The 19,872-nt window shown below is 38.2% G+C and overlaps 3 protein-coding genes and 1 long non-coding RNA gene across 7 annotated transcripts; 2 read left to right on the forward strand and 2 right to left on the reverse strand.

Moving 5' to 3' along the window:
* Positions 1 to 718: 718 nt before the first annotated feature.
* On the forward strand, positions 719 to 4,362 carry LOC122034360 (cytochrome P450 81Q32-like). 3 transcript variants are annotated; one of them, XR_006126691.1, is made up of 4 exons: positions 719 to 1,725; positions 2,881 to 3,088; positions 3,212 to 3,737; positions 3,811 to 4,362. XR_006126691.1 is itself a non-coding variant. In XM_042593590.1 (3 exons), exons 1-3 carry the CDS (start codon positions 805 to 807, stop codon positions 3,337 to 3,339), a joined length of 1,257 nt encoding a protein of 418 aa, XP_042449524.1. In that variant the 5' UTR covers positions 719 to 804; the 3' UTR covers positions 3,340 to 4,362. The 3 variants fall into 3 exon arrangements, 2 of the variants coding, with proteins under 2 accessions (XP_042449524.1, XP_042449523.1); XM_042593590.1 differs by having other exon boundaries at positions 3,212 to 4,362; XM_042593589.1 differs by lacking the exons at positions 2,881 to 3,088; positions 3,212 to 3,737; positions 3,811 to 4,362 and adding an exon at positions 1,938 to 2,735 and having other exon boundaries at positions 720 to 1,725.
* Positions 3,302 to 4,048, reverse strand: LOC122034361 (transcription factor bHLH113-like). The gene is made up of 3 exons (XM_042593591.1): positions 3,773 to 4,048; positions 3,538 to 3,708; positions 3,302 to 3,430 (listed from the first exon to the last, which is right to left on the reverse strand). The coding sequence occupies exons 1-3, from the start codon at positions 4,046 to 4,048 to the stop codon at positions 3,359 to 3,361; spliced, it is 519 nt and encodes a 172-aa protein (XP_042449525.1). The 3' UTR covers positions 3,302 to 3,358.
* Positions 4,363 to 6,413: 2,051 nt separating the features above from the next.
* On the reverse strand, positions 6,414 to 14,230 carry LOC122034363. 2 transcript variants are annotated; one of them, XR_006126694.1, is made up of 2 exons: positions 8,146 to 14,230; positions 6,414 to 7,416 (listed from the first exon to the last, which is right to left on the reverse strand). It is a non-coding gene; the product is annotated as an uncharacterized LOC122034363 (long non-coding RNA). The 2 variants fall into 2 exon arrangements; XR_006126695.1 differs by having other exon boundaries at positions 8,071 to 14,230.
* Positions 14,231 to 18,712: 4,482 nt separating this feature from the next.
* On the forward strand, positions 18,713 to 19,712 carry LOC122034148 (cytochrome P450 81Q32-like). The gene is made up of 3 exons (XM_042593271.1): positions 18,713 to 18,887; positions 18,976 to 19,175; positions 19,260 to 19,712. Exons 1-3 carry the CDS (start codon positions 18,713 to 18,715, stop codon positions 19,710 to 19,712), a joined length of 828 nt encoding a protein of 275 aa, XP_042449205.1.
* The last annotated feature ends 160 nt before the right edge of the window (positions 19,713 to 19,872 follow it).

Below are 19,872 nucleotides of genomic sequence, written 5' to 3' on the forward strand. Positions count from 1 at the left end.
AACTTAATTTTGATTATTAAATTAAATTTTTATAAAAAAAAATTAAAATTATGAGTTAAATTTTTATGAAAATTAAAAATTATGAGCCAAATTTTAATAAAAAATTTAAAAATATCAACTAAATCTAACTTTAAGATTTAAAAATTAAAATTATCAATCAAATCTAATCATGTAAAATAAAATAAAAATGATCAAATTTAATTTTAATTTATAAAAAAATTAAAATTATTAGTTAAATCTAAAAAATTAAAAATTATTGATCAAATATAATTTTGTAGTAAAAATTTAAAAATATCAATGAAAATAAATTTTATCTAAAATTATTTTAATCATAATTTTAAATATTTAATATTCAAATTCATATATTTTTAAATTAATATTTATATATATATATATATATATATATATAATTTGATGGATCCAATATAATAGGTGCTAAACCGGCCTGGTAGAGTATTCTTTTTGATAAATAAAGAAATGTAACCGTTTTATTTTTTTGGTAAAAAATTGTAAAAGTTATTAAAAGAAAATCAAAAGAAAAAAATATATAGTGGTGCACTGGAAAAGACGTAACGAAGGAAGAAACTGGTGGACCATCTGCGCTTTTATTCAACTCTTTTATTTTTATTTTTTTGTCGGCTTCTCTTAAATGCATTTGGCAGGATTAACTCAATAATTTATCTCTTTTTCAACGTCTCAGATTTATCTCTTTTAATTTAATTCTAGACGTTCTTCTTTCCTGAGCTTCGCTATAAAGTAGACTTGGTCACTGCGATTTCTCTCCAAATTTTTCTACACTCCGAAATGGCTCTTCTCCAGTTCCTCCTCCCCTCTCTGTTTCTCTTCCTCTTCAGTATTCTTCTCATATATCGCCGTCAGCGCCAAAACCACCGCCGTCTACCGCCCAGTCCCCCTTCTTTTCCGATTTTAGGCCACCTCCACCTCCTCAAACCGCCGATCCACCGCCCTCTTGCCGCCATCTCTGCCGCCCACGGCCCCGTCGTTCTCCTCCGCTTCGGTTCCCGCCCCGTCCTCCTCGTGTCCTCTCCGTCCGCCGCCGAAGAGTGCTTCACCGTCCACGACGTCGCCTTCGCGAACCGCCCCCGCTTCCTCGCCGGCAAGATCCTCGGATACGACTTCACGGCCATCCTTTGGGCGCCCTACGGGTCCCACTGGCGCGACCTCCGCCGCGTCACCTCCGTGCACTTGCTTGCGCCTGGCACCCTACGCGCGTCCGCTGACCTTCGCAGCGGGGAGATCAGAGCCCTCGCGCGGAACCTCTTCCTCCAGCAAGGCGCCGGCAGCGGTGGCGCGCCGAGGAGGCTGGATCTGAAGTCGACTTTGTTCGACCTCGTGTGCGCCATCATCGAACAGCTGGTGGTTCCGCTGACGGGGGAGACGCCAGAGCAGAGGCTGATCGTCAGGGAGATGGTGACCGAGGGAATACGGTTGAGCGCGGCGGCCGCGAACGCAGGGGACTACATGCCGGCGTTTATGAGAGTGGCGTGGCGCGGGCTGGAGAAGAGGCTAATGAGGCTTCGGAGGAGGAGGGATGAGTTTTGGGGAAAACTCATAGTGCTGCACCGAGAGAGACGACAGATCCAGGATAATGGCGGTGGCGGCGTGGATGGGGAAGGAAGAAAGACAATGATGGACGTTATGTTGTCATTGCATAACATCGATCCGGAACGCTACACGGATGACATCATCAAGGGCCTAATGATGGTACGTGCACACTCTACCCAAAGGCCCTTTCTTATTAACCCGTATCATCTGGTTTTTCGATTCCTATTCATTGAAGCCACACAAACAACCCTTTTGGTACCGTTATGAAAAATAAGTTTACGAATTTTACGTGCATAATTTTCTGGTGCATCTTGGGTGCATCATCTTTTCCACAAGATTGATGGATATACATTTCTGTTGTTTTTTTATAGACAATGTTTGCAGCAGGAACAGACACCTCCGCCGTCACAACAGAGTGGGCAATGAGCTTAATGTTAAACCATCCTCACGTCCTGGAGAAGGCTGCCGCCGAGCTCGACACGACAGTCGGCCACAAGCGTCCTGTCTCCGAAGACGACCTTGGCAATCTCCCCTACTTGAACTGCATCATCCACGAGACTCTTCGATTGTACCCCGCCGCCCCTCTCCTCGTGCCCCACGAAACTTCCAAAGACTGCGTCGTCGCGGGATTCGACGTCTCCGCCGGCACTATGTTGCTCGTCAACGTGTGGGCTATCCACAGGGATGCCGGCCTCTGGGACGAGCCCGAGAAGTTCAAGCCGGAGAGGTTCATGGCGGGGGAGGCGGCGGAGGGATACAAGTTCATGCCGTTTGGGATGGGGCGGCGGCGGTGCCCCGGCGAGGGTCTGGCTATGCGAATGGTGGGGCTGATGCTGGCGACGTTTGTCCAGTGCTTCGAGTGGGAGAAAGTGTCACCGGAGGAGCTGGACATGACGGAGGGGCCAGGACTGTCCATGCCTAAGGTGACGCCATTGGAGGCGTTGTACAAGCCACGCCAGAGCATGGTGCCACTTCTTTCGCAGCTGTGAGCTTATAAGAGGATATATGACCTGAAGGGCTTCCCAAAAATTAACTATCTTCTTTATTATAATAATTAAAATTGAATGAATAAGGCTCGAAAAATTTTGAATTCAGTGAGGACTTCTTGAAATGAATTATTATACGATAATAATTTCAATTATTATACGATAAATATTATTATTGTCCTACTTTTAAATGTCAAACTTTTCGCAATTTCTTCATCAGATTATAAAGCAAACAGAGATGACGACAGAATTCTGGGAGCATTAACATGTGTCTCGAACTCGCCTCTGTACGACATTAATGGTGTTTTAACAAAAATATATTTGCAAGGCCGAGGCTGTTTTTGTGTCCCCTTCAAAGAAAAGCCGACAGCAAACGGAGCCAGAACCCAATGCCTCCGAGCTCCTGCTAATCAGTGCTTGGCGTCGGAGGAGCCTCTGCTGTTCCCGACGGTCGGCGACCATAGATCGGCGCCGTTGCTGCTGCCTACGTGCTCCGTCTCCGACACCGGCACCAAGCATAGCCCCCGGCTTCGCAGGTCACCCCCTCTCCCTCCTCCCTTCGTTTTAGTACACCAAACCAAAATAAGTTTCAATATCAGCGATCGAATAAGAATAGATAGAACAATTAAAGCGTGTCGTGCAATTCGTATTACATGCAGGTGCGCATAGGATGGCAAGCCGTGCAGATACGGAGAACTTAGAACTTGCAACGCCAGTTCAATTGAAAGGGACGAGGACCAGTATAAAGGTCCTGTCAGAGACAGAGAAGAAAGAAAACATCCATTAACGTGCTTAAAGAAAGAGCACTACACCTGGACTTGGTCATGCAGGAATCTGATGTATCCCTGAGCTTCATGCAGAACAGATGCTGTATCCGACTGCCATGATCCGCACAGTCAAACTCAAATCAAACCTTCTGAATTACTGCTAATTTAGGTATTAGGCAAAGGAAATTGAAGGAAAGCATTGACTTGATCGATCTTACCTTGCCGAAGGGTGAAACCAGTTGCTGCAGTGCCATAATTCTTTCCCCCAACTTCTCCTTCCTTATCATGATCGTGCCTGACGGACCAGGAGAGGCCACTGTTTTGGGCTTCTTGGTGCTACTGGCCGCCACTCTCCGTCGTCCTCTGCTTGCAGTTTCCTTCTCTCGAGCCTTTCACGGAGTTACTTCTACCTTCATCGGTAAGAAATATATTGAGAAAATTAAAAGGACTCACCTTGGTGGGGGACTGAGAGCGGGTGATGATTGTGGAAGGTGGAGAAGAGAGAGAAGACAGAGAAGAGTCAGTTGACTTCTGGGAAGCCCCGCGCACTACTGCCACAGTCTCTTCCTGCTTCACACCGAAACAGAGCATCGCGGAGGAGTAGAAGGAAGACGACGATGAAGAGAGGCAGGACGTGGGCGAGAAGACGTAATCTTCTTCGTCGCCCGACCGCAACATGTCCATGAAGCTCTCGTCGTCCATTTGGCCACCGAACCCCTTTTCTTCCATCCAAACGGAAACGAGGCAGAGTAAAAATTACAGAGCACAGTTCCTTATGGAGTCAATAGGCTTCCTCACGCTCGATCTGGAGAAGTAGCACTATGGCAGGTTTGGAGAAGTGTCCGGAAGAAGAACAAGTGAGCCCGAGCCTAGCTTTTTGTTGGCTTCTTCGCCGCTTTTGGCATCACCTAGGCCGCAGGTGGGCGGGTGTCTGTCGCTGCTTCTGCTTTTGCTTGCTTGCCTTTTTGTTGTCTTTCTCCTGTTGTGTCTGCTAACTTTGGATGCTTCGAGTTCGCTTTATTTTAAGTTTCAGGTTTAGCGTCTCCCCCCTCCCTCCTTTCCTGTTACCCAAAACCGGCATGTTTTTTTGTTCACGTTGCATTAGTGTAGTCCTCTGTTACCGTGAGGTAAGCTTTGGTTGCTGGATGAATGATGAAATAATTTGTGACAAGCAGAAAGAGTAATTTACAGATGGGAAGAATCAAATCACCGGAGTTCCTCAATTGTACCGAGTGAGTGACGACTGGAGAGGACGGCGGAGGCTACCGTCTCTGGCGAGACAGGTGGTTCGTGTACATCGAAGTGGGGTCGATAACAACGTGAGAGGCGATGGTAACTCTTTGGTCATCATATGCCCTTTTTTGAGTAGGACAGATGAAAGCGACGGAGGTACGCTACCAGATCTCGCCCGCCACTTCGTTGTATCGATTGGAACGGAGTGGGGCAGGCTTCGTCCAATCTCGCCGGCGCATCGCCGGGTTATCTCTCCGACACCGGCGATAGTAAAAACTAAGAAGGGGAGTGAAAGTTAATCTCAAACATAGACATGATCATTGTGGGAAGACTCATGCCTTCCGAATTCCAACAAAATCTTCTTTAATTGCTTCCGGACAAGAAGCATAATTTCAAGTGACGTGATTGCACTCAATTCGTAGTTTAAAAACAAATGGATAAGAATCATTTTAGTAGGTCATGCTCCTTTATTTATGTTCTATTACAACAAAAATACTAATCCTCACCTGCGTTGTTTGAGATCGTCAATAAATGGACTATTGATTTGACGTCAATGTTGATTTTATCCTCATTCATCTTGATCTAGTGAGACTTGTGGGGGTTCTCCGTCAAAGCCAGGAGAAAGAGCATAAAAAAATAATGTTAAAATGACGATCAGAAATTTCCTAATGTAGTCATTTCAACATTTCATTGCGGTAAAAGGCGATTCGCTCGTCCCAGCGCCTACGACAACCTGTCCTTAGGCCAACACGGAAGAGATAAATCACAGGGGATACTAGCCCGGACAATGACTAGTGCATAAGGGAGGATAGGAACCTGACTACTAGCCGAGATTTGACCCCCAGACCTCATTGTAATAACACTTTATGCACTAGCCACTAGTCCATCCCGAGAGGACGTCATTTCAACATTCAAGTAATATCCGATGGAGGTGGAAGAAAGAAGCGAAAGATGAATAATAATCTAGAGTTTATATATATACACACATGTCCATAGGATCTAGCTACCTTTTATAGAATTGTAGCTATACTCCACGTATTCTGAGATCCCCACTAGTGTTATCCACGCTCCTGAAATAAGTAGTCATATTACGAGTTCAGATCCTCTGTCCCACTCATCGCCCCTGGCCCATCACCAGCAGCCTCCGACTGCCAGACTGACCAAAACTATACCCTGAGGGGAAGGTGAACCCAAGGGGATCACTGCCAGAGTGATCGATGTTGGAATCCGGCCAAATCTGAGTCTGGCATTCCTCCGCCGTCGATCTGAGCTCCAGCTCAAATCCAGCCGAATTCCGGCGGTGATCCCCCTGGCTTTGCCTTTGGAGTCAATCATATTACATATCACGTGACACATCAAATTAATTAAGATTGAAACTCATTGTAACTAAGGACAAGCATTATAGTAAGAAGTCCCAAGTCGTATTTTTTTCTAAGGAGTAATTAGTAAATGTGTGAGTGCCTAGAATGTGATATTCATTTTGAGCTTTATTCTGGAAATGAAGTTTTGGTTATTTCACTATGAAAATTTGAGTGACTAATTATTTCGACCAAATGCAATGCAATAGAAAATGTATGATTGACAAAATTGAATCTGAGCAATTAATTCTTTACTCAATTCAAAGCTAACTTCAAAAAATCAAGCTACGGCAAGCAAACTTAACATGAAAAATATCAAAGCAAGTAGATTTAATACTAAACTAAACTAGACTAAATTACAGTTGATGAATTAAATCTAATTATTCGAAACTAAACTAAATCAAGAAATATCCAATTGAAGAAAACAGAATTTCTTAACTATTCAAATCTTAATGAAGTTAATGAATCCGAAGATTTAGCAACTCAGAACTTAAACTAAGAAATGAATTGAAATCCTTAACTCTTATTTCTGATTACTCTGAAATGAAATCCAATAGAGCAGAATTAGTTCTGGGTTTTGTCGAATTGAAAAGAAAAAACAAATCTAAGCAATAGATCTAATAATCGAAACTAAAATTCAGATGAAGGAACATCCACAACTCAAATCAATGTTCGTAAATTGTCTCTCTGCCAATTTGCAGAAAAACTCTCGAAAACTCCCGTGAGCAATCACCAGATTAATTTAGATCCTCGGTTGAAAATTAGGAAGTGCGCAGCTGGTAGAAACCTCCCTACAAGCTTACGATCTCATCAAAAGCTCATTGCCCGAAGAACAGGGAAAGACGAACGAATCGCGATCGTTAATCGATTGATCAGATCGATTGCGAAGTCGCGAGCGAATTGAGAAATGAATTGGAAGTAGAAACTCTGGAAAAACTTCTCTGAAACTTCTGTTGCCTGATAGAATCCCTCAGATAGGAAAAACTCCCCCAATCTGAGCTCGTCTAGTGAGTGTGAAGTGCAAGGATCGCGGCAGAAGAACCTCCCTCTCTCGCGATCTGATACTCGGACAATGATTGCCTGTCACTCCGAATGCCGCCAGTGATGACAAATCTTGAACCCTGGTCTGAATGTTGATGGGAGCTTCGGGGAAGAAGATGAACAGTGGAGAAAATCGCGAAGAGAAAGAAAAAGCCCGAGCTTGCGTTTGCACGGTAGCTTCTCATCTTTTAAAACAACTCCCTCTCTGATCGGACGATCCAGGATTCTTTAATCTTGATCAACGGTTCAAACTTCTCAGATCGGAATCAAAACCTTTAGATCTTCATCTATGGCTGAGATCTACTTCCTCTTGGCTTGGATGGACCAGATCCTTGACAGATGGTTCAGATCTCTCCGGTCTTCAATGAACGGTCCAGATCACTCCAAGACTTGATCGTCTTGTTTAGTCCTAGATTTGACCCCAAATGTGGTCTGATCTGATCGGGTCCATGACCCTTTCGATGCCTACAAAGAATATATCAAATATTAGCATCAAATACCATGATTATAAGCTAATTTACAATTAAGCCCAAGATCAAATGCAATTATGAAATGTGATGTAAATATGAGTTCATTTATGAACAAGATCATTAAAAACATGCATTATGAATCAAAATAATGTAGCAAAAATCATGGTTATCAAATCCCCCACACTTAGTCGTGGACGTCCCGTGCAAGTCAAGAAAATCTAAAAATCATCTCCACAAAAAATTCCTTAGCAATACCTAGAAGATGATAAAATGTAATTAACTAAAGTCATCTAAAGATCACAAACAATCATGAATACAATCCAAATAATAATCAGTAAGTATGGTAGTTTCAATCCAATTGAAAAATTAAGCAAGTTGCAATCTCACAAGGTATTCACCTATTCTATCTCACACACTCAAATATGCATATAAATAGAGCTCAACTCAATGCAACTCACAACATTTCACTACCATAAGCTTGCTTATTTTCTAATTCTCCGCCACTATAAAACATAGCATACATGAATCAAAAGGATTTTATCATCAAGAATTGAAATGGAATAAAAAAAATAATTAAAGTGAATGAAATAGGCAAAAGAAAAGAATTCAATGAAGTAAATGAGAAGATAAGAGTATTGGAGGAATATACTTGATGAGTTGACCAATTTGATGTGAAAAGATATGAATACCATTTGTCATTACCAATTCAAAAGATCAAGCTAACCTCTCTTTCAATTTGATGGTCATCCAAAAATCTTGATACTCTATCTTCACACTTGATACACTTAGTCTTGCCACTGTTTTTTTTCTTTCACTGTTTTTTTCCACTTCAATACCAGCACTAAAAACTAAAACAATCTCTCATCAACTTATGAAGAAGAATTCCCTCCTCCACACTTAAAATTTTGGCCTTCTCGGACAATGAAACTCAATCCAATCCAAGTTTCCAACTATTTCAGATGTGTAATGCAGTACCAAATCCAGCTCAGCATTTTCAGAAATTTAACTTCAATTGAAAATATAGAAATCAGAATGGTTGTCAAGTTACTAATTCTTCCAATTGTAGGATCATAAAATCATTAAACATCTTGGTCAGAATTACAGAAACCAACTAAGTTATTTGACCAAAAATTTCAGAACTTGATCCGACATTAACAGAATTCCTTTACTGAATTCTGAAATCTAATTCAAAAATCCTCTAAGTCATGATGCGTACTTCAAATAATAAGCAGCTCAGAGCTTTCTTCTCTCCACCACAAATACAAATTAAAGTTAAAGAAACACAATTGAGGTTTAATCTGAAATCTTATTTCCAAATAGTAGGTGATAGAAAGAATGCAACATTATATTTCTCATCTTTTTGTTTTCTGAAACTTTTATAACTTTTGTTTCTTGCACATCTAAAAATGGCAATGAGACGTTTAGGAATTGAAGTTCAACTTCTCCAGCAAATGCAACTTAATTTCCACTTCAGAGCTTTCTAAGACACAACAATCAGCAGGAAAATAACTAAATTCAATTGCTCTGTTCAGTCTTGATATTTTTTTCTGAATTCTAACAACCTAATAGCATTTCTGTTCCTTCATTCTTTTGCTCTTTATCACTGCAATCTACTTAAGCACCAACAGGCTCCAGCAGTAACATAATTCAGATTCTCAAATTAGTACACTAGAAACTTAAATTGATACATTCATTCACAGCTTGATTGCTTTTTTTCTGGGCCTCAAGTGTAATTGGCTCTTGTTTCTTTGTCTGCAGTAATTATAGAATTGCAGGAACTATGAAAATGTTACATGTGATTCTGGCACCATATGAATCAATCACACTTATTCCAAATAACTCTCACAAATTCAGAATTCAAAATTCCATTCAGAATATCCAGATTTAAGAGAGCTCCGAATTCCATAATTCTTTGAGTTCTTGCTGTATTTGATCTCTTTGTTGAAATGTAGGAAAGAATCTGTTTGTCAAATAATTAATGCTACCAAAGAAAGTTTCAGAACTCAGCAACCTGGTTCAACATCAAACCTTAAGTTTCAGCATTTCAAATGTCAAGTAGAACTCAAAGAATTCAATTGGTTTTGAATTCTGGTTAATAACCTGTAATCAACTTGGCACACAAAAATTGAAATGTCCTACTTGAGTATCAGCAAAACAGATTCGTCTATTCTTTTCTTCCAACGGAACCTTGGACTCAAATTTCAGAATTCAAAAGTTGAAGCAATTCCAGCTTATCTAATAAACAATTCTGTTAAACAAACCAATACCATTCAACATTTGATTGCTTGGTATATCAATTCAATGAGGTAACAACTCAGCTTCAATCAATTCCAATCCTTGATTTTTAAATTCAGATTCAGGAATTATGCCAAGAAATAATTTCAGAAATGAAATTGCCTCAGAATTTTGATTTCAAATTTCAGTCTCATACCTGGAATTCAAGGTCATCTCAGCTTGGTTACTAGAAAGTTATGAGTTGTAATTCGAATTATTGCTGTTGCAGATCCACCGCTAATTGGTTGAACTCCGAATCCATTCATGAATTGAAACAACTTGGAATTCCTTCAGAATTCATTACTATAGAAATAAAATTTAAGCTCTGCTTCTAATGAATTCAACAGAAGTGTTTTTCAGAATTGAATCTGATAGCTAAGTTCTGATTTTTTGGTACACACATTGCCACATAATGCTATCTTGGTTACTCCCTTCCAGATATTGAACAACAATCTAATTCTGATCAGCTTCTCTGTTACTTCTTCTCTGTTATTTCAGAGTTCATTTCTAATGACCTAATGCTGATTTTAACCAATAATAACATGAAATTGTTTTCCTGTCAATTTTAGCATTTAAAATTGGCACAGTGCATGTGTGTTGAGAACTCTTAATTCCAAATTCAGAGATAACAAAGATTGAGTTTCAGTTTGTGTTCTAATCAGGAATAGCATGATAAATTGGTTTCTGAATTCATTGGCAACAATAACCAATCAAAATCAGGATCTTTATGATGTGTTAGCTATTGTTTGTTCAAATGAAGCCAATGTATCACCCATAGCTACACAACACTGAAATTCAGAACTATACGTCTTCTCACCAACTGATTAACAAAATTCAGTGATACCAGTTCATACAATTCAATCTCAGTGTTGCTGTAAAATTCCTTCTTCAGCAAACCAACCTCAAATTCTGCTCCAAACTCCAAGCTTCAGAATTTGCTACTCTCTCAATTCCTTGGACTAAAATGTTGATCACAACTAATAGAGAATTTAGTGAATAATATTTGGCACAAAATAATTCAATCTAATGCATTTCATCAGCACTTCTCAGATTTCAAACTAACTGAAATAAGAAATGAAAATTTTGCCCAAAATTGTTCAACATCCTTTAACCTCAAGCAATGCAACCATCAATGAATCTCAAGTATATACAATTCCTCCCCCACACTTAATCGTTGTCCATCTAGTCAATCCAACTCATCAAGAATTCAACCAAAACTCTCAATAAATGACAAGCAAAAATGATCAAGGATTAGAATGCTAGATGAAAATATTTCAAGAAAATTTGTGGGAAAGAGATTGGAAATTATGATGAAACAAGAATGACAAATATCCTTTATTTTCATGCATACATATGTTATTGTGATTTTGAAAAGAAGCAAAACAAGTTCTAGAGTTTCAATTGTTGTAAGTACATGCCACACAAAAGAAAGTAATTAAGTATAGGCTTAAGGTGGTCCTCTCTAGGTAATTTCTCTTGCAATTAACTCAATTAATCAAAATGGAATCCACCGCCACACTAACCAATATCATGTAAGTAAAACATCCAATCATGTCAAATGACCTAAAATTGATGATCAACTTTAAGAAACTTTTACCATCTTAAAAATATTACTAGAACAATTTCATTGATAATTTTATTCAAATGACATGCTATGTATACCAAACTAAATGCAAAGTATGGAAACAAAAATGCAAATGTAAGAAAATGAAACTAACGAAATGTATAAAGCACAAAGAATTTATTAAAGAAAATACTAAACACAAAGCATGAATTAAAATGCAAAAGAAAGTGAAATTGGAACCAACTTCCCTTTAATTCCCGGTGGTTGGAGAAGATTTAGAAGAAGAATCCATGCTAGTAGTGGAGTGATTGTGGTTCCAATCAAATCCTTTTTATTCATCCTTTTTCATTTCAAAATTCTTTCTGGAGGCCGAAGACGGTTCAGTTTAAGCATCCACTTCGGAAGCTTATATTCTCCTAAAACATCAATAAAAGATTATCCCTCCCACTCACATAAGGGATAAGAAGAAAATAGGAGAATATTAGTGTTGGTAGAAAATATATTAAGCAATGAATCACATCTATTAAAGTCAATAATTGGTACCTTTATGAAATTTTCTGATGTATCACAAATAATACTCACCTTGTCATGTTGAAAGGTACCTGGAGTGGTGATTGTTACCTCCTTTTCATCAAGTAATTGCTCAGCCTCTGGTTCAGGTGAATGTACAACCAAAGGTAGTGATTCTTGGGTCGTTGACTCCATAGCACAAGTCCCTACACTCTCTTCATCATCATCATCAAATACAGGTGATTCTTGGAGTATTGCTTCCAGTAAGCAATCCCCTACACTTAAATTTTCTTCAAGTAAATCTTCATTTTCTGCATCATTCACAACATCTAAAGCAACACTATTAGTAAAATCAGAAATCTGAACAACTACATCATCATCACAAATTATACTAGAAAAATCTTGTGAAGTAATGGAAGTAGGGTCGGGCCTGACATAATCTCTACTTTCCATCTCCCCACTGGAGTTTTGTGTTTGTAACTGATTGATGGATGATGCAATTTTATCTAACTGTTCTGTATATTCTGTATCCTTGAGAATTGTTGCTCTTGATACTCTCTCATTTGTTGCATAACCTCCTTGAATTTCCATGTTGACATTCCAAATTGAGAATCGTTCTGTTGAAAAGAATGTGACATCGAAGATGTTGAAACATCTTGAAACTCATATGAATTCTGGTAGGTTGGATATGACTCAATAAATTGTCCTTGTGCATTTTCATACCTGAAACATGAATGATCCACCCAATTAGCATTATAAGCATTAGAAAATGACTCATACCTCTTTTGTTGATCCATGGTTGGGTAAAATTGATACTCAAGCTGAAAATACTGATTCTCCATTCCTCCTCTAAAATTCTGAAAATATGGATCCATGCTACTGAAATCTCCTATTCTTACACAGCAATACTAACACTCAAAATTAGAAGACTGAAGAGCATAAAGTTTCAAACACATGAATACATGAACATTAAAGAACTTAACAATTCAAACATAAGCCAACATGAAAATACAAAAGATAAGCAATCAAATTAATAAAGATGCTAACAAAATAAACCAATCAATGCGCAATCTAAAATAAACACATACTACTAGTTAGTTCCCCGGCAACGACGCCAAAATTTGGTGTCAACCATATTGCATGTCACGTGGCACATCAAATTAATTAAAATTGAAACTCATTGTAACTAAGGACAAGCATTGTAGTAAGGAGTCTCAAGTCGTATTTTTTTTTTCAAGGAGTAATTAGTAAATGTGTGAGTGCCTAGAATGTGATATTCATTTTGAGCTTTATTCTGGAAATGAAGTTTTGGTTATTTCACTATGAAAATTTGAGTGACTAATTATTTCGACCAAATGCAATGCAATAGAAAATGTATGATTGACAAAATTGAATCTAAGCAATTAATTCTTTACTCAATTCAAAGCTAACTTCAAAAAATCAAGCTACGGCAAGCAAACTTAACATGAAAAATATCAAAGCAAGTAGATTTAATAACTAAACTAAGCTAGACTAAACTACAGTTGATGAATTAAATCTAATTACTCGAAGCTAAACTAAATCAAGAAATATCCAATTGAAGAAAATCGAATTTCTTAACTATTCAAATCTTAATGAAGTTAATGAATCAGAAGATTTAGTAACTCAGAACTTAAACTAAGAAATGAATTGAAATCCTTAACTCTTATTTCTGATTACTCTGAAATGAAATCCAATAGAGCAGAATTAGTTCTGGGTTTTGTCGAATCGAAAAGAAAAAACAAATCTAAGCAATAGATCTAATAATCGAAACTAAAATCCAGATGAAGGAACATCCACAACTCAAATCAGTGTTTGTAAATTGTCTCTTTGCCAATTTGCAGAAAAACTCTCGAAAACTCCTGTGAGCAATCACGGGATTAATTTAGATCCACGGTTGAAAATTAAGAAGTGCGCAGCTGGTAGAAACCTCCCTACAAGCTTATGATCTCATCAAAAGCTCATTGCCCAAAGAACAGGGAAAGACGAACGAATCGCGATCATCAATCGATTGATCGGATCGATTGCGAAGTCGCGAGCGAATTGAGAAATGAATTGGAAGCAGAAACTCCAGAAAAACTCCTCCGAAACTTCTATTGCCTGATAGAATCCCTCAGATCGGAAAAGCTCCCCCAATCTAAGCTCGTCTGGTGAGTGTGAAGTGCAAGGATCACGGCAAAAGAACCTCCCTCTCTCGCGATCTGATACTCGGACAATGACCGAATGCCGCCGGTGATGACAGATCTTGAACCTTGGTCTGAATGTTGATGGGAGCTTCGGGGAAGAAGATGAACAGTGGAGAAAATCGCGAAGAGAAAGAAAAAGCCCGAGCTCACAATTGCAATGTAGCTTCTCATCTTTTAAAACAACTCCCTCTCTGATCGGACGGTCCAAGATTCTTCAATCTTGATCAACGGTCCAAACTTCTCAGATCGGAATCAAAACCTTTAGATCTTCATCTACAGCTGAGATCTACTTCCTCTTGGCTTGGATGGACATGATCCTTGACTGATGGCTCAGATCTCTCCGGTCGTCAAACAAATACCTATTTACTTTTGATGGTTTCACAATGATTTTCATTGGCCAATTTCATATCCTATTTTTTGAGCAACCAGATCCAGTTTAGTTTTTAATCTCTGATTACTGTAATTGTTAGCCACTACAAAATATAAGAGATTAGTATTGCTAAGATATGATCACTCATAGAACTCAGTTATAGGGTAAGAAGATCTCTATAGGACTGATCTCAAATAGTTGGATCAAACAGTTTGTTGCAGTATAGGCTTGTACTATTTTTGTAGTGTAATTTTAAATTTAATTTTTATGACAAGTTTTATTTCTTTCATATTGTGCACGGGCAGACTCATAATGGAGAAGTTGCCTCACTTGTATCATTAATCTACATGTGCTGTACACAATGAGTGTGTTTTTATTTTTGATCATATGTTATTTAGAACTCATGCTGATATGCTTACCTTTGGTTGATGTTCTTTCAGTGTCCAAGTGGGCACACTTTGTGCTTTTCCTACAAAAACAAAGTAAACAAGTGCCCAATCTGCCGAAAGGAAATTGGCCAAATCCGTTGTTTAGCACTGGAAAAACTTGCTGCTTCACTCCATTTTCCTTGTTCATACCATCATCTTGGTTGCACAGAAATGATGCCCTATTACAGCAAGTTGCAGCACAAAACACATTGTGTTTACTAGCCTTATGCATGCCCTCATCCTGGTTCAGATTGTCCCTTCACCGGAGACATTCATGAACTTATGTCACATCTTAAACAATGCCACAAATTGGATCTTCAAGCAGGAAGCACTTTCCATCACCGTTATGTGAAACAGGATCCTCATTCTGTTGACAATTGCTCATGGACTCTAACTGTAAGCAAAGCCTTTCCTGGGACATACTGCATTTTTTCTGCAGTTACTTAGAAAGTTACTTGTTAATACACATGGATTATTTCTTGTCCTTTTGACACATTTTGATTGTTATCTCTTTTCCCATCTATTCAACTGCTTCGACTGCTACTTCTGCCTTCATTCCGAAGCGTTTGTGATCGGTTGTGAGCCAGTTTATATGACCTTCATCTGTTTCATGGGCGAAGAGTCTGAGGCAAGGAAGTTCACTATTACCTTGAAATTGGAGGACATGGGCGCAACATGAAATGGCAAGGTGTACCTCAAAGCATCAGGACTCACCACAGGATGGTGCGAGACACGATGGGCTCATAGCCCTGAACTTTGCTTCTCAAAAATCAGATGTTTTTGCTCTCGAGCAGATTTTGCTACTGGAAGCCTCAATGGCACTCTAATTCCAGACATTTCATCGCTACTACTTGGATATATTACTCAGTAAATCTTGAAACTCATAGGAGACAGGCACAAACCCCAAACCCATAAAAATAGGATGGTTTTGCTATCTCGCAGATTTTGCTCCTGGAAGCCTCAATGGCACTGTTATTCCAAATCTCAAATCACTGTATATCTAATCGGTAAAAAGCAACTGAACAATGGTGTATATGTGCATTTTGTTATTAAGTATATTCGAAAACTACTCGATATGTTTCTTGTTTCTAACTGGATCGATGAGTTGAGAACAGGAAGTTTTAAAACTAATATTATGTTAGAGTCAACAAGTTATCTCAAAGATTATTTGGGATCGAAGAGTTTATAGACTTGAGGATTATAGTTCAAAGAAAGAATTTTATGTAGCGTATGGACAAACATTTTATATAAGGCTTCCCTAGATGCCACTGAAACAAACAACGCCAAAAGATTTAGAAAAATCACATTTTAGGCGCTGATAACATTCAGCAAAAACCCACATATGCCAAATGCAACCATATCATATGTGCCCCCAAATGCTCCTTCAATTCTCCAATATTTACATCACCAAAACCATAAAAAACGATTTCTTTCCTGTACAAAACTCGCAAAAGAAAAAGCATGCAATGGAACACCATGCATCCACAAAGGACAACAAACTTCATATGATCAACAATGAGCTAGTCACAACAAAAATAATGTTAGATTAAAGGAGCACATGGATTATACTAAGTGTAAAATTCAGTACCAACAACCTAGAATTAATCAAATCAAAACAAAAGAGAATAGTTCTTTAACATTGTCTACTTGAAGAAGTTGAAGGTAAATGTCAAAGTCAAAGATTTCAAGCTTAGGATCGACAAAAGAAAACAAGTTACATCAGGAAATAAATTGTACCATTTAGAGTTACATCACAATGTCAAGTTAAAGGATTTCATGCTTAGGATTTTCTGCCATGATTTTCTTTCCTTGTACCTGAACAGCACTAATATGCAAAAAAAGACATAAATTAGATAATCAAATTAAACTATTTAATTTGATAATCAAAACTTCCTATGAATCAGATAATCAAATTAAGATATTTAAAAAATAGTAACTCAAGGGGCATCTAACATGAATTGTAATACCTTAAACTAAATCAACTATAGTTTAAAGGATTTGCTTCTGAGAAAGATCAACAGCACAAACAAGAATAAATGACAAGTTTTTCAACAGCAACTCAAAAAACAGTACATTACTAAGCTTGGGAACTGGCCAGCAAAGTTCAACATCACTAGTAACTATTTTTTTATTTATGTAAATTAATAATTTGGACAGCTTCATAAAAAAAAACATTAAATTGGCCAATGAAAATCATTGTGAAATCATCAAAGTAAATAGGTGTTTGTTTGACTTATAAAATATTAGCACCCTAATTCACTACATCATCATCCATGTACCTGATACCAATTTTTTTTAAAAAAAAAAATAAGTCATCTAGAGAGTTTGGTCATGCATGAAATCATCGAACAATGATCTAAAAGACCCGAGCTTTTAGAGACCATACGCTTTTTATTCAGGGCAAAGTTCAAAATCACTAGTAGCTACAACAATTAAACTTGTGGAAATATTATAGCAATTGTAGCACAAAAAAAAGAAACTGAGAAATGAAAATAGATTAAATCTGCTAACACGATCAGGAGGAAATAGAAACCGATAGGTCCAATGAAAAGGGAAATCAAAATTGTATTAGGGAACTTTCATCTTTCCCTTCTTTCTTCCTCCTCCACTGGATATTACTTGAAAGTCGAAATGACTTTATTAGGGAACTTTTGATCGTCATTTTAATATTGTTTTTCTAGTGCTCTTTATCCATGCTTTCACGGAGAACCCTACCAATTCTCACTAGATCAAGATGAACGAGGCTAAAATCAACATTGACATCAAATCATCAATAGTCCATTTATTGACGATCACAAACAGTGCATGTGAGGATTACCATTTTTGTTGTAATAGAACATAAATGAAGTAGCATGACCTACTAAAATGATTCTTATCCATTTGTTTTTATACTACGAATTGAGTGTAATCATGTCACTTGAAAATTATGCGTCTTGTCCGGAAACAAGTAAAGAAATATAATCGAGATTTTGTTGGAATTCGGAAGGCATGAGTCTTCCCACAATGATCATGTTTATGTTTGCGATTAGTTTTCACTCCCCTTCTTAGTTTTTACTGTCACCGACGTTGGAGAGATAAACCGGTGATGCGCCAGCGAGATTGGACCAAGGACGAAGGCAATATTTAAAAGTACCTTGGGCTAACAGTCGATTATAATTGATAAATATTGCAACCAATGAATCTTTCTTCATTTTTTTGAGGAATTTTCACCTTGATCCTTGATTTGAGTTTTTTCAATAGACGATTGTTAAAATCTTGCCAACTCAATTTAACTATGATTTTGAGAGTTTTGAAGCTTGATTCGTTACTTGTATTGTTCAATTTGTGGGTTGCCTGGAGTGAAAATTTTACCCTTTTAATTTAATTTAATTTTCAACTCATGTATCGAGCTAATATTGTTTATTGATTAGTTTATTATTATAGGTTCTGAAATTATAGACTTTGAGGTAAAATATAATAACTCAAAAATTATATCGAATTTTTAGTTATGATTATTTAAGTTGTGATGATATTTATAGATAATGTTTATAAATTTTTCAAATTTAGATTTTTGGCCTAAAAATTTATTTTTGTAAAGTTTAGAAAAATAATTCATTGGTTGCAATATTTGAAAATTATAATTATATCATTTACTTATATACTAAATCTAATATATTTATTTAATTAGTAGGTTAATGAGTTAGTTAAAAAAAAATGCTAATAAAATAAATAAATTAATTTGATTTTAATATTAGTGACTAAAAAAAATCAGAGCACCATTTCAATGATATTTTTATTTAATATTTTTAAATGTATTAAATACTTTTATTTCATATTTTTAACAAATTAATATTCACATAATTTTATTTTATTTATATTTTTAAATTAATTAATTTATAATATCAATTATAATCGACTGTTAGCCCAAGGTTTTTTAATCTTGGCTTCGCCTCCGTGCGCCCATGGATTGGATGAAGCTTGCCCCACACCGTTCCAATAGATACAACGAAGCGGCAGGCGAGAGAGTTACCATCGCCACTCACGTCGTATCGACCCCACTTCGATGTACACAGGCCACCCGTCACGCCACGCCGGAGACGGTAGCCTCCGCCGTCCTCTCCAGTCGTCACTCACTCGGTACAATTAAGGAACTCCGGTGATTTGATTCTTCTAATATGTAAATTAATCTTTCTGCTTGTCACAAATTACTTCATCAAACATCCAGCAACCAAAACTTACCTCACGGTAACAAAGGACTACAGAGTGATGAGTTTTGGGGGAAAACTCATAGTGCTGCATCGAGAGAGACGACAGAGCGAGGATAATGGCGGCGGCGGCGTAGATGGGGAAGGAAGGGAGACACTGATGGACGTTATGTTGTCGCTGCAGAACAGCGATCCGGAACGCTACACGATTTTCAGATACGTTCCTTCAATCGAGAAGATTATGATTATGATTTTGATTATGATTACAGATTGATGGATATGTGTTTCTGTTGTTTTATTATAGGCAATGTTTTCAGCAGGAACAGACTCCTCCGCCGACACAACAGAGTGGGCAATGAGCTTGTTGTTAAACCATCCTCACGTTTTGGAGAAGGCCGCCACCGAGTTCAACATGACGGTCGGCCACGAGCGGCCGATCTCCGAAGACGACCTCCTCAACCTCGCCTACTTGAACTGCATCATCCACGAGAGTCTGCGATTGTACCCCGCCACCCCTCTCCTCGCGCCCCACGAAACTTTCAACGCGTGGGCTATCCACAGGGACGTCGACCTCTGGGACGAGCCCGAGAAGTTCAAGCCGGAGAGGTTCATGGCGGGGGAGGTGGTGGAGGGATACAAGTTCATGCCGTTTGGGATGGGGCGGCGGCGCCTTGGCGTGGGTCTGTCTATCCGAATGGTGGCGCTGATGCTGGCGACATTCGTCCAGTGCTTGGAGGCGTTGTACAAGTCACGCTAGAGCATGGTGCCACTCCTTTCGCAGCTGTGAGCTTATGTACCAGAGGATATGTGATCTGAAGGGCTTCCCAAATATAAATTATCCTCTGCTAAAATAATTAAAATTGAATGAATAAAGCTCGATAAACTCTGGATTCAGTAACAACTTATTGTAATGAATT

Source organism: Zingiber officinale, chromosome 11B (assembly GCF_018446385.1).
Source record: "Zingiber officinale cultivar Zhangliang chromosome 11B, Zo_v1.1, whole genome shotgun sequence".
Taxonomy (NCBI): Eukaryota; Viridiplantae; Streptophyta; class Magnoliopsida; order Zingiberales; family Zingiberaceae; genus Zingiber; species Zingiber officinale.

Bases quoted from the DNA above. Each gene is read 5' to 3' on its own strand.
- LOC122034360 (XM_042593589.1), top strand. From the start codon at position 805: ATGGCTCTTCTCCAGTTCCTCCTCCCCTCTCTGTTTCTCTTCCTCTTC. The intron at 1,726-1,937 runs GTACGTGCACAC...GTTTTTTTATAG, and splicing joins TCATCAAGGGCCTAATGATG to ACAATGTTTGCAGCAGGAAC.
- LOC122034361 (XM_042593591.1), bottom strand. From the start codon at position 4,048: ATGGAAGAAAAGGGGTTCGGTGGCCAAATGGACGACGAGAGCTTCATG. The intron at 3,709-3,772 runs GTGAGTCCTTTT...ACTCCGTGAAAG, and splicing joins GCTCTCAGTCCCCCACCAAG to GCTCGAGAGAAGGAAACTGC. The intron at 3,431-3,537 runs GTAAGATCGATC...GGATCATGGCAG, and splicing joins TGGTTTCACCCTTCGGCAAG to TCGGATACAGCATCTGTTCT.
- LOC122034148 (XM_042593271.1), top strand. From the start codon at position 18,713: ATGGATTGGATGAAGCTTGCCCCACACCGTTCCAATAGATACAACGAA. The intron at 18,888-18,975 runs GTACAATTAAGG...TCAAACATCCAG, and splicing joins CTCCAGTCGTCACTCACTCG to CAACCAAAACTTACCTCACG. The intron at 19,176-19,259 runs GTTCCTTCAATC...GTTTTATTATAG, and splicing joins GCTACACGATTTTCAGATAC to GCAATGTTTTCAGCAGGAAC.